Source organism: Frieseomelitta varia, unplaced genomic scaffold (genome assembly GCF_011392965.1).
Source record: "Frieseomelitta varia isolate USP_RPSP 00005682 unplaced genomic scaffold, Fvar_1.2 scaffold_206, whole genome shotgun sequence".
NCBI lineage: Eukaryota > Metazoa > Arthropoda > Insecta > Hymenoptera > Apidae > Frieseomelitta > Frieseomelitta varia.
The window spans coordinates 850-17,712 of NW_025109817.1; the positions used below are offsets into that span (position 1 = coordinate 850).

A 16,863-nucleotide genomic window follows, 5' to 3' on the forward strand; every position below is an offset into this window, starting at 1 on the left:
GAGGTGTACGTACGCATCGTAAAGGAAGAAGACGCGCTCTAGGCGACCGACGTCCTCGCGGTCCTAAAGATCCGTACCTAATTATCGTCGAGCGAGTCGAGGATTCTTGCGAAAGCTTCACAGATCTCCCTCGTTTTCTTTTCTCTTCGACGGCCGTTAGCCGTTAGCACGGAATGTCGTGCACGCTTTTAATATTAGATCAACGATCTTTTACGATCATTATAGCCAGGCTGGCTGGTAGTATGTACCATCCAGCTGTGCAGGATCAACGATCAGCCGGCGAGGACCAACTCATTCAGCAACAAATGTAGCGGTGCTTGCACTACCGCCGGTCATGTCTTGTTCAACACGCCAGCGAGATACTTTATTGCTGATAATTCGAGGCCGGCCCCGCGAGAGAGACGTGCTGAAGCACGCCATTTACATTCCTGTCGTGATCACAAATGCATTTTATATACCGGCTAATATTCTGCTCGATCGCGTGGGTTAGATAGACGAGGATATATACAAGGTGCCACGCTAGTATACTACAAGTTTTAACCCCTCTCGGGGTTGAGTCTTTGAATTTTTATAACCACCGCGTTTAAGTGACACACCGTACTACACTACGTTATTTTTGCTGTCCACCGTCTATTACGTTGCGAGGTATAATTAGCATCGTAAAAATATATCGTACTATCGTCTAATCCCCTTTTGTTGAAGCTTCGTCGGCCGTAATTAATTTACAGTCAGTCATAAAAAAAAGTCTTCGGTTAAGTCAAGCTTTAAACCTGAATTATGTATAACGTGACAGCCTCGGTGATTGAGGAATCCGGTGTTAACCTCTTGCCACGCACGTCGACAAGTTTTTGTTTTCCAAAATTGTAATATTTTTAAGTATATTTAAGTAAAACAAAATAGGCAAAACAAGTAATAGATTTATTACTTCTCTCAATAATTTCTGTCCAGTGATATTATACTGACGAATTATTACGGTTTGGTCACTCGTTATGGTCCGCAATCAGTTGCCAGCGCAAGTGTACCTACGAGTAATGTCGCTTTCTGACACTGTAGAAAATTTTATTTTATTTAAAAGTTAATACAGCTTTAATCTGTAATATAATTTAACAATAAACACACTAAATGTCAATGTATTTAATTAGAATTTAGCTTATATTAGGCATAACACAGGTTATGTTATAACATATTATATATAATATATTATAGCACAGTGTTATAATAAGTAAAATTATATATTTAAGTAAAACAAAATAGGCAAAATAAGCAATAAATTTATTACTTCTGTCCAGTGATATTATACTGACGAGTTCAAAAGGAAAGCGACGAATTATTGTATACAGTTTGGTCACTCGTTATGGTCCGCAATCAGTTGCCAGCACAAGTGATTAAAGAGACACAATACGAAGTAAGTTTTAGGAGGGATGATCGAGTGACAGCTGCTTAAATTAAAATTCGTTAGTTCGCACCATGTGTCGATTTAGATTTACGATTAAATTACGCGATTTAAGTTTTTGCAACATTGCTAATAAAATACAAACTAAACGCACACAAAGGTACCTTTTCCATTCTCATTCGTTTTTTTTTTTTTTTTTTTTTTTTTTTTTTAACATTGCCTCTGATAATTCGCCGATATTACTCGGCAATTGACGACAGGACACCACGTCCCTTTAAAAAGCTCCCGTTCGCGAGCGTGTTCAATTTGTTTCACGGTCGTTCCGCTGGAATTATAGGGAGCCGGAGTTCAAAAGTTGGAAAATTTACGACTCGTAACTCCAACGGATGTAGCATATATTAGCTAGTCGCAGCGGGCAACTCTGAACGCAACAGCCACCCGTCGTGGCCGAGCAAGGTGTAACGCAAGAATCGACGTGCCATAATCGGGGCGCGCTTTTTGATTTAACGGCGTAGCGGCTTCTTAATGAACGGCGCGCCTCCTCTTTCACCTCTTTTGAAACCAGTAGCGGAGAACTTTTTGAGCCGCGATCGGGTTACCCGAGATCATTCACTCGCGAACAAAACCTAAGGCAGACCTTTTTCCTTTTTCACGCGAGCCTGTCATCGATTACCAAGGACGTGGGATGCAATGTCATTCTAAAACGAGATCGCTGCCGTTTCAGATTTTTTTCTGATATTTCCAAGCGTTGTAATTCTCGCGTGAACCTGTCGTGTCGATTGCCATGATTCCTAGCTAAATGTTTTAGACTCTTTCAACATTCCATTATATTTGACAGTTTAATAAATTTTTATCATATTTTTATTTATTATATCTTATTATTAAGATTATTGCTATTATGAAAATATTTAATTATTTTAATTAAAAAAATTTATATGTATAAATAGTATTTATATTTATTTAAAAATTAATAAAAAAATAAATTTGTTTTTTTTATCTTTATTTATATTTATTATATTCAATTTTATTGATAATTTTAATTATAGTTTATAACAAAACATTAAATTGCAAATTTAAAAAAATTTGATATCAATTAATATTATTAAAATTTTAAGTTAGATAAACTATTAATGTTCAAAATTGAAAAAATATCATATTAAATTTTATATTTAATATTGTTTAAAATATTATATTATATTCTTTGATTACTTATTAAATATTTTATTAATAAACTACTGTTATACGTTTCATCAAATTATTTTTTAATTCATCAAATTAAATTGATTGAATTTACCATTTGCTAGAGATTTATAACATTAGAGTCCCTTTATACTAAATATCAACGTAACTTGATGTCGATGCATACGAAAAATACTGCGAACTTTCCAAGCCTAACTCAACCTCAGCTTACGAACGTGGGTGTGTGTGTCCGTGGATCGCAATCAAGGCGAGAAATATATATCCATAAACCATAAATGCAATATTGCCGCTGAACTCTACTCATCAAGTCAGGTATAGTTCTCGTGTCACCGTAGCGTAACAGCTGAAAATGAAAAGTTATAGAGTTCAAAGTTATATAGAGAGTCGTAATTCTCGGCCCGTAGTTTCTATCAAAACGAGCAATGTGGCTCGATTCTGGACTGCGGAGAGCCAAGAAGAACCAAGAGCTCTCGCCAGTTGCTTCAGGAGCGAGCAAGGTGTAATGTCGAATCGATGTACCATAATCGTCTGGACTTAGGTGTCTTTCGTTCCGAGCCGAGTCTACGGCATGCTCGAAGCCCACGGAACTGGTATATACACGTATATATATGTATACTAGGTACGTGTACTCGCGTACTCATTTTGTATACTGGGTGAAGCATTTGATACTATTAAAATATGCGCGTGTATATCAATATCTAATCCTACAGATAAATATACGATGAGCTCAGAACAATAAATCCTAAAAATCCAATTCCTAATATCGCATGAATTATTCTTAAATTTTCAAAAAATTTCCTCTTTTCCTCTTTCACTTATTGATGATTTGTGAAATTAATCCAGATATTCTGGTAAAATTAAGATATAAACTTTCTGGATGTTCAAAAAAATCGAAATAAAATTGGATCTCCTATGGGATTAAAATTTCGATCAAATAATATAGTAATTGCTCCCGCTAATATTGGTAATGATGAAATTACAGTAATAATAAAATTACAGTAATAGAAATTGGTCATAAAAATAAATCAATTTGATCGTGATTTAAAGAAAAATTTTTCATTATAAAAATTACAAGTTACAATAAAATTTAAAGATTCTAAAATGGATGAAATTTCAGTTATACGAACAGAAAAAAATTGTAAAATCAATAGATGTAGATGAATGATATTGTTTGGAATTCCCTTGTGAAGATGGTTTCTCGCGACTCTGTTCGATGAAAATTGTTTCTAGTTTAAGTAACGCGAATTTTTACGAAGTTTCTGTTTATGAAAATGCGTACAAACTTTCCCCGTGGAAAATGTCTGACCTGATGAAACTTGACTATTTTTTAAACAGTTTAAAATGGAATTATATATTATGGAATTATATTTTAATATTTTAATACATACATGTTCGACACGATGAATTCTGTTTTTTATATTCTTATCTTCTTTTTTTTTCTGCTTTGGATTACAAGACAATTTGAAAATTAATACTTATATCGAAATTACTTTGCAGGTAAAATGGCACTTTGCGGCGGTCTACTCGTCATTCTGCGATTACTTCTCATCGTCGTGGCGTCGACTTTACCAGGAACATGGATGTGAGTATCTCCTTTTGCGGAGAGCTTCTTAAATTAAGAATCTCCGTACCGAATCTCCAGAATACACGATATAATATTCAATCATAAATGTAACGTTATAAATTTCGACATAATTATAAACGTAATATCCAGAAGTTTGAGCAAAAAAGAAAAAGAAAAAAAGAGAGAGAACGCGGATGTTAATTCAAATTTTCCTAAAGGGGTAAGCATGAAATTCGTAAGTATTCCTACGTGATATTTCCTAATTATTCGACGCAATTTTCAACACAGGTACGAGGTCAAGTATCAGGACGATAATCGATAAATTAATACCTCGTACCCGGTTCTGTACCCTCGTCAAATTGCCGCAAAAATTGCCCACGCAACGACGACTACCGTAATTTATAGCTCTTTGTATGCAGCGAGACGAAACCGCGTCGTGGGAACGTGATCGAAGGATTTTTCATAGAATCCGTTGTCCGCTTTCTCAACGCGACCCCCCGGCAACGCTGTGTCTAATTTCTGAATTGCTTTGCTCGCCCCTAACTTCCACCCCGCGCGCCCATGACAAATCACTGTATAGTCCCGAGATCGCTACAGTTTTTCCATCGCGCGGAATTCCCATCCATTCCAACGATCTTCATGCCCTGCCACGTAAATGGATTTTTTAAAAAATCATCTCTCTATGGAGATTATGGCATTTTCCTCCGTCTCTTCCGCCTCGAAAATCCGCAGAGGTTTCTTTGTGTTTTTTTGTTCTTTTTTTCTTTTTTAAATCCTCCCGTTTCGCCCGAGGATCCATTTCCCTTGAAATAGCAAATATATTTGCCAGGATGAAGGAGGAAGTATTTCGAACTGTTTAAACTTTGTTAAAACGAAATCGTTGCACAGCAATTCAGTTTGCCTCGTTTCAAACTGCGAGGCCTCTACTTTGCTAATCCTCCTTTCTTCCCTTCCAGAGACGTTTCTTCTTCGTCCAAAGATGTATCTGCATCGAAAAGCAAGTCATAGTCTTGCCGTCGAAATTTATAAATCGCTGAAAAAAATTTTTTTCATGGCTAGATCCGTAAACCTGAAGCTCGAGATCCACCTCTTGCGTCGAAATTTCTTTTTATTGAAGGACGAAAATTCAAGATACCCTAATGTTCCAAGTTTCAATAAAATGGCGAAAAAGAATCTCAATCTTCGAGATCATGCTAGATTTAATCGTGAACATTTTGTTTAGTTAGTTCTCAGAGGCGTTTGAACTTTTACAATTTTCAACAACAAAAATATTTTTCTGCTGCACGATGTGAAAACATCTTTCAAAAAAAAAAAAAAGAAAAAACTAACGTACAGCTATAAAAAGTGAATGCTCCGCACTTTGAAACGAGGTCAACTTCGATTGTCATACGACTTCTTTTTATAAAGTTATAACAGCTCAAAGTGTGGACAATTTTTCGAGTCTGCGAAAATACTTTTGTCCATTTCTGTCAATCTATTGAGAAATGTAATCAATTTTTTGTGTTACGTCGTTTTTCATTTCTAGAATCGAAAGATGTCTCTAACAGATTTCGATCATTGATAAACGGCCCTTTTCAATCATTACTACGAGGTATTTTTTTTTTTGTTTTATAAATCTCATCTCCGATCACGAAAACGCCTAATCACTTGAGCGGAGGATCTCCGTGAAAGCTAATCCTTCTTATGCGGGCTTAAGTTAAGAGCTCAACGGATCTAATCTTTGGTCGCTTTAATTTTATCTTCACCGTAGCCTAATTAGATCGGAATACTTAAAAGATCATTCGGAAAGCCCCCAATCAATTATTTTAACAAAACGAAAAGAGATTTTGTACAGTGAATTCCCACCTTATTTGTTTCATTAAAATTTTTATCTTCAACTTTCTACTCACCGCATATTCTCGTGACGTTGTTTTATCCAACGAATATCTACAATGACTTTTAAAAAAATATATATATATAATCGTACAACAATGTAATGCTCATTTTAATGCTCGAAGCCTCTATATTTATTTTATTCTAAAATGTTTCTACACTATGTGTAAAACAGTGTAATAAAGTGACGACACTTTTCTTCTTGAAAATACCATAAATATTATCTCTGTGAATTGATTCTCGCGCAACATCTCCATCCAAAAACCGATCAGATTCAAATTTTGACGAAAGATTCAAATACATGAAACAACGAAATAACAATAAATGAAAATACAGTGTGAATATCAATCTCTCGAAGATAAATATTTTTCTACAAATCTCTCTCTCTCTCCCATTGTCACAATTTCAAATGATATTTGCACGACTAACAATTGATAATTAACGATTAACATTATTGATCGATTAATTTCCTTGACAACGATTGACAATTAATTGATTGACGATTTGTCGACGATTAGTTTTATTGGCCGTAAACGTTGATCAGGCGTAATCAAAGTGAAAAATAGAAATTTTAATCGATCGATGCCCAACTCTGCCCTTGAGCCACGACTAAAAGTGCCAGATTCCGGGGCGCATAGCGATCGTGCGTGTATGAAAAATGAATTGATTCGCGCCAGACCGGTCCTGCTGCACTATTTCTCCGTGAATCGCTGCGACATCGAAACGGCCGGATTAAAGGATGATCACGCAGCCCATTTTTCTCGTCCCACGTGAGAAGAAAGCGGCGTCATTGTTGGCTGCGACACGATACTTTCCACCAGACGTTTTAGCCTCTTTCGTTCGATGTTCGAATTAGAAATCCGGCCGGCAATTCGCTTGATTTAACACCGATAAAACATATAGATAGTACAGTTTCTTTCACTTGTAATACGATCGATACTTTTTACCCTTCGTGTCTTGGATTTCAACGGAATGAAATATCTATCTTGTCGAATGACAAAAGAACAAAAAAAAAAAAAAAGAGAATTAAGAAACAGAGAAGAAGAATATCTGGGAACAAATATCCGTGTGTGTGCGCCCCTAGTTCGTACTTCCCTTCCATCGCTTTTCCCGCCGAGAGACGACAACGTTTGAAGTTCTCTCGGGAGGAACGTAAATTTTTCGTCGTATTAATGGAGAGATTGTACCTGGCAATTTATTACTGCTAATAGTAATCATTATCTCAATCGTTCGTCTCCAGCTAGCGCTAAAATAATACGAGTCGATTACGTTACACCCACGCGAAACACGGTGGATAACGTGTACCCGAGCATTCACGAAGGATAAAGCCTTCGTCGATCTTGAACGTTTATCGAGGAGAGCTATCAGACGTCGACGATTTAGAACGACGAAATAAAAGTCTTTCGAGTTGAATTAGATAAAGGATGTTTCTAGAAATTTTTGCCAACGTGTTTAACAGCGGAGAGCACGAACGTAGAGCGAACGCGAGGTTTCAGAAAAATCGAGATTGAATGTAACACATTTACATTAGAACACCCGGTGCATAAAACCACTACGATTGGCCGGGTACAATCTTTTAAGAGACACGGGGCATTACTTTTTGGGACGGCGCCGCGGCCTACGAGAAGAAGTGCTCCATGAATTCGCGTGGGCAGGATCCTTCGAAATATTATCGCCCCTTCCCCCCCCCCCTTCCGTGATTCCCTGCGTCATTGTTTTAGGGGAGCGCAAAGCTGATAATATATCACGGCCAAAACGTGTTCCAGAATATTAATGCAGTCTATTATACACTCCGCCGTACTCTAAGGCCGAATATGGCTGAACATCGTGATACTTTGAAACCCCCGTTCAGATTAGTAAATTCATTTCTTTAAATTCAAATGACTCGCCGCTTCAAGCTCGCTCTGACCTGATATGCTTTTAATTTTCCTTTAAACATCTACTATCCAGTGATATCTTCGAGCGCTGTAACAGTATGTATTACGCGCGACTTTCACCCTAGTAAAAGGGATTAGAAACTGCAGTAAGCAATCGAAACATTCAGGATGTTACAATTTGTTTAACGTCGGAAGACGTTAACGATAGATTCTATGCAGAGTGATCTAGAAAATTGCGGATCTAGAAGCTGGACAATTGGCATACTTCGCTAAATTCGAAACTTGATTACTTGTCAATCCTTTTTACCAACGGCTCTTGAAATATATCGGATACAGAACTTTCCTATTGTTTCCCATCGTACATCTCGCCCCCATCAATCCTCCGCTAGAGCGCATTTTGCTCGCTCGATCGCCGATTAGAGCATCGGAGTGTGTACACCCATTCTTACGCGTATCGTTGGTAAAACCTTTACGAGCACCCGTTTCGAATTTCAGATTGGTTAGCTCCCCAGTTAGAGATCCCCTGACTTCTGTCCATGACGGCGTCGTTCCATCATCTCGCTCGGTTGACTCATAAATGTGCCATTAAAAATCGGCGCGGAGAACCGTTCCTCGCCCACGGTTCCTTTGCTCCAAATTCACATAATCGGCGTAACTCCCTCGAGTTTTTTCTGTATTTTCGTAAGGGCCGTCGGATATTTAACGGTAGAACTACCAAAATGATCAATTTATTATTTTTATATATTTATAATATATTTATATGTTATATAATTATATATAATATAACAAATATATATAATTTATATAACATAATATTTATACATTTATATAATAATTAATTATAATAGTATTTTAGAGACTTGAATGATTTTTAGTAAAACAAACAGAAGCTTTATATATTTATATATAATATAACAAATATGTATAATTTATATAACATAATATTTATACATTTATATAACAATGTATTTTTAGAGACTTGAATGATTTTTAGTAAAACAAACAGAAGCTTTATATATTTATATATAATATAACAAATATATATAATTTATATAACATAATATTTATACATTTATATAACAATGTATTTTTAGAGACTTGATTGATTTTTAGTAAAACAAACAGAAGCTTTATATATTTATATATAATATAACAAATATATATAATTTATATAACATAATATTTATACATTTATATAACAATGTATTTTTAGAGACTTGATTGATTTTTAGTAAAACAAACAGAAGCTTTATATATTTATATATAATATAACAAATATATATAATTTATATAACATAATATTTACATATTTATATAACAATGTATTTTTAGAGACTTGAATAATTTTTAATAAAACAAACAGAAGCCTTATATATTTATATATTATATAACAAATATATATAATTTATATAACAATATTTATACATTTATACAACAATGTATTTTTAGAGACTTGAATGACTTTTAGTAAAACAACCAGAAGCTTCTGTTCTGTCAATTTATTGCATTACAATTTTTTCCTCTTTCTTCCTCCGATTGATTTCCTTGCTACAAATCTTATACTTCACTCGTCAGTAGTTCTAGTGTCACTAACGAGTAATTTTGGGAGCTTCTGCTCTAAAAGTTACTTGCTAAAAGCTTGTCAGAAGCTTTTGTGATGGTCGTACAAATTACGTTGAAATTTAGGTCAATTAAATGATGTCCATTCATTCGCTGTACTTTCCCCTCGATCGTTTCAGAAATATTGGCTTGCAACACTTCCCGCAACTGGAAACCGCTCAGATGATAGAAACTTACGACGTCGCTGCGTCGAGCATTTGTCACGGACTGAAAGGGCTCTCGCAGGGCCAGGGAAAGTTATGCCAACTATCCGTGGATCACATGCCGAGTGTGGCGAAGGGTGCAAAATTTGGAATTCTCGAGTGCCAGCATCAGTTTCACGATCGAAGGTGGAACTGTTCCACGGTCTCTGATGAATCCGTGTTCGGACCTATGCTCAGAATAGGTAAAACTCTCTTATACTAAATTATTTGCATTATAAATTCTTTTGTTTCTTTCTTTCTTTTCTCTTGAACGAACTATTCCAAAGTTTTTTCTTTTTTTTTTTTTTCATCAGCGAGCAGAGAAACTGCGTTCGTACATGCAATCTCAGCTGCAGGAGTGGTGTATTCGATTAGTCGATCGTGCAGAGACGGGCAATTGTCCTCGTGCGGCTGTTCCAGAAGCAGTAGACCCAGAGATCTAAAGCGAGATTGGATCTGGGGTGGTTGCGGGGACAATCTCGAATACGGTTACAAGTAATTGCTGCAACTTTTCTTTCTTTTTTATTAATTGTATCAATTGCTTAAAAGTCAAAGCTTTCATTGCAAGTTCATTTTCTCAGATTTACACAGGCATTCGTCGATGTGAAAGAACGTGAACGGAGCTTTAAAAGGGGTAGCAGAGAACAAGGCAGAAGCCTGATGAATCTTCATAATAACGAGGCTGGACGTAGGGTAAATTTTACCTTCTCTTATTCTTGTTTTATTAAATAAGATCGACAATGACTGTGAAATTGATAAATGTTTCTCCAAAGGCTGTTATAAAACGATCCAAAGTAACGTGCAAGTGTCACGGAGTTTCTGGAAGCTGCAGCTTAATCACTTGCTGGCAGCAACTCGCTTCCTTCCGAGAAATTGGTACGTTTCTTTCAATGTAATTAATGTTGACGTTACCGTGAATGAAATGATAATAGTATCACAAGTATTAATCATCTGTGCAGGTGATTTCCTTTTGGATAAATACGACGGGGCAACGGAGGTCCGAGTAAACAGACGTGGTCGTTTGTCTATGCGAGACCCACGATTTTCATTACCTACGGCAAATGATTTAGTTTATTTGGACGAATCTCCAAACTATTGTCTTCCTAACGAGACACTTGGATCATTAGGTAAAACAAAATTCTAAAGGGTCGATTTATTATTCGTTTCTATTTTTAAATTGACTTTCGAAAATATTAAATAAAAATCACATACAAATTATGTACTGTGCTTCTACAAAATTCCCTTCTTTAACGAGAGTGAATCTTTATTAGGTACACACGGGAGAATTTGCAACAGAACATCATCCGGTATGGATGGATGTAATCTTCTTTGCTGCGGTCGGGGATACAACACGCAGAAAACGACAATTAGAGAACGATGCGAGTGCAAATTTCATTGGTGTTGCTACGTTGAATGCAAAACTTGTGTTAAAAGCGTAGATATTCATACTTGCAAATAAAATTTCGATTCATCTTATTTGATACTTTCGTAAGGGAAATTTATGTACCTCTCTCGTGATACGTTTTTTTCTCATATTTTAGCCAGACATAAATTATTAAGAAGTATAACGCTGTGTATATACACTTAAAATTAAAGCAAACGTTTAGTAAAATATTTTAGTAAAATGCTTACTCGTTATTATCATCATTTAAAAAATTTTATTTTAAAATGCACGCGAATTTTTTATTTTATGTTGCTATCGATTTTTCTGATCAAAAATTTTAAATACAAATAAATTTTCGAAATTGAATACAAATAGCTGTTTAAAATTCTGAAAACAACTGAATGATCTACAACAATACATGTAATATTATCAGTATTCAAAATTTTAATTTTAATTTTTAGACTAAAGTATTATTATCATTTAAGATGTAACATACATAAATTTATTTTTCTACATGTGCAGGATTTTCTACAAAGTTTCTCAATAAATATAAGTGCATCTTGCAAAATCCAATAACATGGTAAAAATAAGAATTTAATAAATTTTTATACAATTGTTTATAAAGTTAACTCAACCAAATTAAGATTCATAAATGACTTGTGATCTGTGATTTCATAAATAGAAAAGAAAAAAATAGAAAATTTTATAAATTTTCCGAACTATTTAAATATTTTGTTACTTACAATTATGACATAATTATTAGTATAACATTATATTTGGAAAAAAATAATTTTATTAGCGCACAAAATAAGTCAGCCTAATATATAGTATTAATTTACTTTTTAGGATTAGTAATAATAAATCCTGCACAATTACATATGTACTTATGTAATATTATTGAGTACAGTAAGTTTATTATATTTGTCGTAAATTAAATTTTATTTAATATTAATATAATTATTATTTATTTCTATCTTTGTATAATCTATTCTGTACAAACTTGCATTATATTTCAATTAATAGAAGTGCTTCAACAATAATATTCTGTTCCATTTAAAGGATATTTGTGTTTTAATATCCTTTCTCAAAATTTCTTCCAAATCTTAAAAAATAAAACTCTAAAATTGTTGTTTTTTAGTTTTCTCTGTAAATTACAGACTGTAATGTATAAAATACATAACTCAAAATTTTTTATTAATTAAAAATGATACATAACACAAAAATTGTGCATTGTATATTTATTGTTATATAATAGTTTTATATAATAACACTTTTATACAATATTTACATTAAACTATTCATACGTTTCCCAAGGTTTTTCTGGATAGTTCCAAGAATTAGGTTTTGGATGTTTATATCTTTCTGGTTCTTCTATACAAATTCCATTTTCTACCATTGCATTTATTAATGACTGAACTTTATTTCCAGCAGCCAAAAATGCTTTATTTACATAAATTTCTGATATACCACTTTCTAAACAACGTTGTGCAAGTAACTGTCCCACAAACTTATATGCTACGACATCAATTGTACTAAAACATAAATTGTATGATACCTCTTGTATTTTGAATTTTAAAAATTAAACTTAATAAAATTGAAAGTATATATAGTCATTAATGATAAGTAAATTGATATAGCTATTATCTATTTTCATAAAGTTTTCATAAGTTAGTCAGATAATCTGTTATGTGGATGGATCTTTGTCATTATTTTTTACTAGTTGACATTTCAAGTAACTACATTTATAATGCATACAAACCTATATAGTTGTTTTCTCAATCCCCATTCTTTACTTGATGCTGTAATAATTTGACCATTTTCAAAATGACAAATTTCTGCCATGACATAACGTTTACTGGCAGATACATTCAATCTATTAGACAAATAAAATATTAAAGTAACATCTTAAAATTTAGAATAAATATATCGTTAATGTTACGACAAAAAAAAATTATATTAGAATGATTGTCTTACTTATGCCAATATCCACGTTCACATTTGTCAAGAACATAACCTATAGGTTTCCTCGCAATTCTTAAACGTTCTAAATTTCGTGGATTACGATTTCTGATTTCCTTGCAATTTTCTACTATCTCCGCATTCCCATGTATTTGTCTTTTAATTGAAGTGTTGATAAGTGTTCGAAACATTTTAAGTTTTTTGTATAATTAGATTTTGTACAATTTCTATGCAAATTTTAGATATTTCTTAAAATCTTTAGATATTTTGATAATTTTATTTATTTAAATGCGAATAAAATGCATACGTATCTACATTTTTTTTTTTTTTTTCGTTTAAATCTCAAGTTCTTTAAATATTTCAAGACAAATTCACAAACAATAAATATAGGTTAAGCAGTAAACTTCTCACTTAATGGACCAATACAATTAGTGGCGCAATAGGCAATATTTTTCATAATATTCAAATTTAAGTTCAATTTAATTAAAGTAATAAAAAGAAATGATAATTTATTACATCAGTGGTAAAACCAATGTTTTATTACTAGTTAATTAAGAAATTTTAATTTTATCAATCTTTAATTAATTTATATGTATATATGATCTCAATAAATTTTTTTATACACATGTATAAATATATCGATGTCCTTTTATTAATATTGTTTTGTATTGTAATATTTATTAATATTCTTATTTCATTACAAATAGAATTAAAGGGAAAATGATATATTAAGTAATTTTATATTTTGTTGATCTATCAATTTTCGTGGAAAGATCTAGTATAGTAATTTATTATTTTCTATAAATATCAACATCCTCTTTCTAAAAGAAGTATAAGATATATGTTATACACTACACACTATATACTGTATACTATATTCTATATACTATAGTCCACATACTAGTATGTAGTATAATAAGAAGCATATAATATGTAGGAAGAAGTATAGTAAGCATGTAGAAATAAGTATAACAAGTACAGATACTTCAGTTTTGAACGTTTGAAGTGTATGTTTTCAAGAACGTTTCAGTTATTTTGTAAGAATAATAGTATGAAAATATGAATTTGTAAAATATCTATATTTATGTCAAAAACGAGATATAAAATGATAAATGTATATATTAAAGAATTTGTGTAAATGTTTTTAAAATTTTGAATTCTTATACAGGGGACAGCACAATCTCCAGTGTCTTGTAAGGATTAAGTGTATAAATCTAATATTTTGTTTTTCTAAGTTTTATACATAACCAATTTAGATATGAAAAATGAAAAGGGAGGATAGATATATGATTTATAATTAAATAAATGTTACATGGCTAATAGAAAAATTTTATAACATCAAGAATTAAGAGTTAATTTCAACATGGGTACTGTAGAATATGGTTTCCCAATGATTGGTGGTTTAATGCCAGTAAGTAAAAAAGAAATATAATTCGTTTATGTATGAAAAATTGCATTATATTTAATAATTTTCTTAAATACGTTTATATATTTTATATATTTTCTTTTTATATAATTGGTTTTTGTATTACTAGCAAATTCAAGCTCTTATAGCACCACCTGTATCGGAAGATTCTAAAACAGCAAAAAGTAAAAAGGATAAGGAGGAGAAAAAGCATCCGTATTTTAAAAGAAGAGGTCGGGGACACAATCGTGATATCTGTGATGCCTGTCGAGATGGAGGAGAACTTATTTGTTGTGATAAATGTCCTGCATCATATCACTTGCAATGCCAGTGAGTTTGGATATTCCAAAATGAAAGAGATTTAATATTTTTTGTTTTAACAATGTTATTTCTAAACATAACAATGGTTACTAAATCCAACTTTTTCTTTGCTTGAATTGAATTCTTTATACATAATCATTTATAGTTATCCAGCAGTGGATCCAGCAGATATTCCTAATGGAGAGTGGTTGTGTTATGCTTGTCGATGTGCATCAAAGAGGAATCTTTTAGATACTAAAGGAAATGAGAAAAACAAAAAAAAATCTGCGTTGGAAGTGCTAGCTTTGGCAGCATCTTTAGTTAATCCCAGGGAATTTGAATTACCTAAAGAATTGCAATTACCAATTATGTTCCCTGGTAGTAATAAAGTAGATTATGTTTCAGGTAGAAGAGGAAAACAACAAAGCGGAAATAATAATGGTATATATATTATTTTTATAGGTTTCGTGTTACATAATTTATATTCAATTATAAGATGTTTCTTTTCAGTGGGGAAAAGTCACTGTTTAGATAATAATTTAATGGTACCTTTACCGGCACGTTTATGTTTTGAATGTGGCCGTAGTTGCAGAAAAGCACCATTGATTGCATGTGATTACTGTCCATTATATTTTCATCAAGACTGTTTGGATCCACCACTCACTGCTTTTCCCATTGGAAGATGGATGTGTCCTAATCATCCAAATCATTTCATAGATCAAAATTTATTAACATCGTGTAGAGTGACTGAACGTATTAAGCTTTGGGATAAATATGCCAATCAACGTATAGATCAACACGCAGTAAAATTAGACTTTTTGCGTAAAGCACGTGCTGCAAATCCACTTTTTCGGACAAAAATCAAATTAGAAAGTCGGACAAGAGTAAAGGTACCCTGGTCTGTAAAATTTCATTATGAACATCCACCAGAATTAGATTCTGTACAATTTTATCATGATGCTGTTATAAAACCAATTGTTAAGAACATTAAAGTGCAAGATATAGAAAATAATGATATCAAACTTCCTAAAATAGAGAAAGAAAATACAGAAGTACAAAGAATTGAAGAATCAATGGAAATAGAAAAGGAAATTGAGAGTAACAATGAAATAAAGGATAAAATTAATCAAGAGGAAACAAGTAGTACGAAATATGAGGAGAAAGTAGAAGAAGAAAATGTAACTGAAAATAGATATAATAATGATATTGGTACTGAGAGTTATGTAGAACGATTTGGCTATGATATAAAAGAAGGTGTACAGTTACTTGAAAGACCAGTTTTAGAGGCATTAGCATTACAACGATTAGAACAAATTTTAGACCCTGATGGAGAAAATTATGAGACTATTAATTGCCAAACAAAGGCTAGAGCAGCATTGTTTTCTTTAAATCGTAAACCTAAACCACCAGCTTTTATGATTCATAAAACACTAACTATTGGAAGTGGCCCAAATTGTGATTTAGTTTTATCTAATTATGGTAACTGTAGCTTTACATCTTCAAAACACGCTATTATTTTTTTCGACGAGGTAATTATAAATAACTATTTTAATACTATTTTCATTAAATATTGTATATAATATACTATTTTACTTAATATTATTTTATTTACAGAGTACCAAACGTTATGAATTATTAAATTATAGTGAATATGGAACAGTAGTTGATAATGTATTGTATTCTTGTAACTATACAAGCGTGATAGAACAAGTAAAAGAGGAAGCTGACGAGAAATCAATGACTAAGGAACAGGAAACTACAGAAGCAGTGAAATCTATAATAAGAGAAAAGGTTTTAACTCAAGAACAAGTAGAGAATAAAAGAGTATTGTGTAAATGTAATTTAACAAAACACGAGACAAAAGACAAACATCATTTAGAAGAAGGATGGGAAGGAAGTGCTATTGTGGCTCATGGATCAACATTGGCATTTGGATGCCTAATGTTTGTGTTTAATACGATAAATGCACATTTAGAACGATGAATTTTATGGTGTAAATATTCTATCATTTCCATGTACAGATATTTTCGTAAGCTAATGATAATTAAATTAATGAAGTAAATTTTTTCTATTTTATCTTTTTTCGATTTCACTGGTGTTAGAAAAT

At 32.6% G+C, this 16,863-nt stretch overlaps 3 protein-coding genes across 4 annotated transcripts; 2 read left to right on the forward strand and 1 right to left on the reverse strand.

The window, feature by feature from the left end:
* Positions 1-3,007: 3,007 nt before the first annotated feature.
* LOC122526969 (protein Wnt-5b-like) lies at positions 3,008-11,369 on the forward strand. Of its 2 annotated transcripts, none has more exons than XM_043650697.1 (8): positions 3,008-3,212; positions 4,091-4,175; positions 9,646-9,911; positions 10,023-10,203; positions 10,290-10,401; positions 10,482-10,584; positions 10,668-10,835; positions 10,980-11,369. In XM_043650697.1, exons 1-8 carry the CDS (start codon positions 3,107-3,109, stop codon positions 11,165-11,167), a joined length of 1,209 nt encoding a protein of 402 aa, XP_043506632.1. In that variant the 5' UTR covers positions 3,008-3,106; the 3' UTR covers positions 11,168-11,369. The 2 variants fall into 2 exon arrangements, with proteins under 2 accessions (XP_043506632.1, XP_043506633.1); XM_043650698.1 differs by having other exon boundaries at positions 3,147-3,183; positions 10,980-11,368.
* Positions 11,370-12,315: 946 nt separating this feature from the next.
* On the reverse strand, positions 12,316-13,477 carry LOC122526971 (39S ribosomal protein L18, mitochondrial). Its single transcript, XM_043650700.1, has 3 exons — positions 13,067-13,477; positions 12,852-12,965; positions 12,316-12,624 (listed from the first exon to the last, which is right to left on the reverse strand). Exons 1-3 carry the CDS (start codon positions 13,240-13,242, stop codon positions 12,387-12,389), a joined length of 528 nt encoding a protein of 175 aa, XP_043506635.1. The 5' UTR covers positions 13,243-13,477; the 3' UTR covers positions 12,316-12,386.
* Positions 13,478-13,976: 499 nt separating this feature from the next.
* Positions 13,977-16,827, forward strand: LOC122526968 (PHD finger protein 12). The gene is made up of 5 exons (XM_043650696.1): positions 13,977-14,462; positions 14,587-14,786; positions 14,923-15,197; positions 15,267-16,285; positions 16,371-16,827. Exons 1-5 carry the CDS (start codon positions 14,415-14,417, stop codon positions 16,737-16,739), a joined length of 1,911 nt encoding a protein of 636 aa, XP_043506631.1. The 5' UTR covers positions 13,977-14,414; the 3' UTR covers positions 16,740-16,827.
* Positions 16,828-16,863: the final 36 nt, after the last annotated feature.

Excerpts from the sequence above, each read along its gene's own strand:
- LOC122526971 (XM_043650700.1), bottom strand. The coding sequence starts at position 13,242 with ATGTTTCGAACACTTATCAACACTTCAATTAAAAGACAAATACATGGG. Across the intron at positions 12,966-13,066 it reads GAACGTGGATATTGGCATAA|ATTGAATGTATCTGCCAGTA; the intron begins GTAAGACAATCA and ends TTTGTCTAATAG. Across the intron at positions 12,625-12,851 it reads TTGAGAAAACAACTATATAG|TACAATTGATGTCGTAGCAT; the intron begins GTTTGTATGCAT and ends TTTATGTTTTAG.
- LOC122526969 (XM_043650697.1), top strand. The coding sequence starts at position 3,107 with ATGTACCATAATCGTCTGGACTTAGGTGTCTTTCGTTCCGAGCCGAGT. Across the intron at positions 10,204-10,289 it reads AATCTCGAATACGGTTACAA|ATTTACACAGGCATTCGTCG; the intron begins GTAATTGCTGCA and ends TCATTTTCTCAG. Across the intron at positions 10,585-10,667 it reads CGCTTCCTTCCGAGAAATTG|GTGATTTCCTTTTGGATAAA; the intron begins GTACGTTTCTTT and ends TCATCTGTGCAG.
- LOC122526968 (XM_043650696.1), top strand. The coding sequence starts at position 14,415 with ATGGGTACTGTAGAATATGGTTTCCCAATGATTGGTGGTTTAATGCCA. Across the intron at positions 14,787-14,922 it reads TCATATCACTTGCAATGCCA|TTATCCAGCAGTGGATCCAG; the intron begins GTGAGTTTGGAT and ends AATCATTTATAG. Across the intron at positions 15,198-15,266 it reads ACAAAGCGGAAATAATAATG|TGGGGAAAAGTCACTGTTTA; the intron begins GTATATATATTA and ends GTTTCTTTTCAG.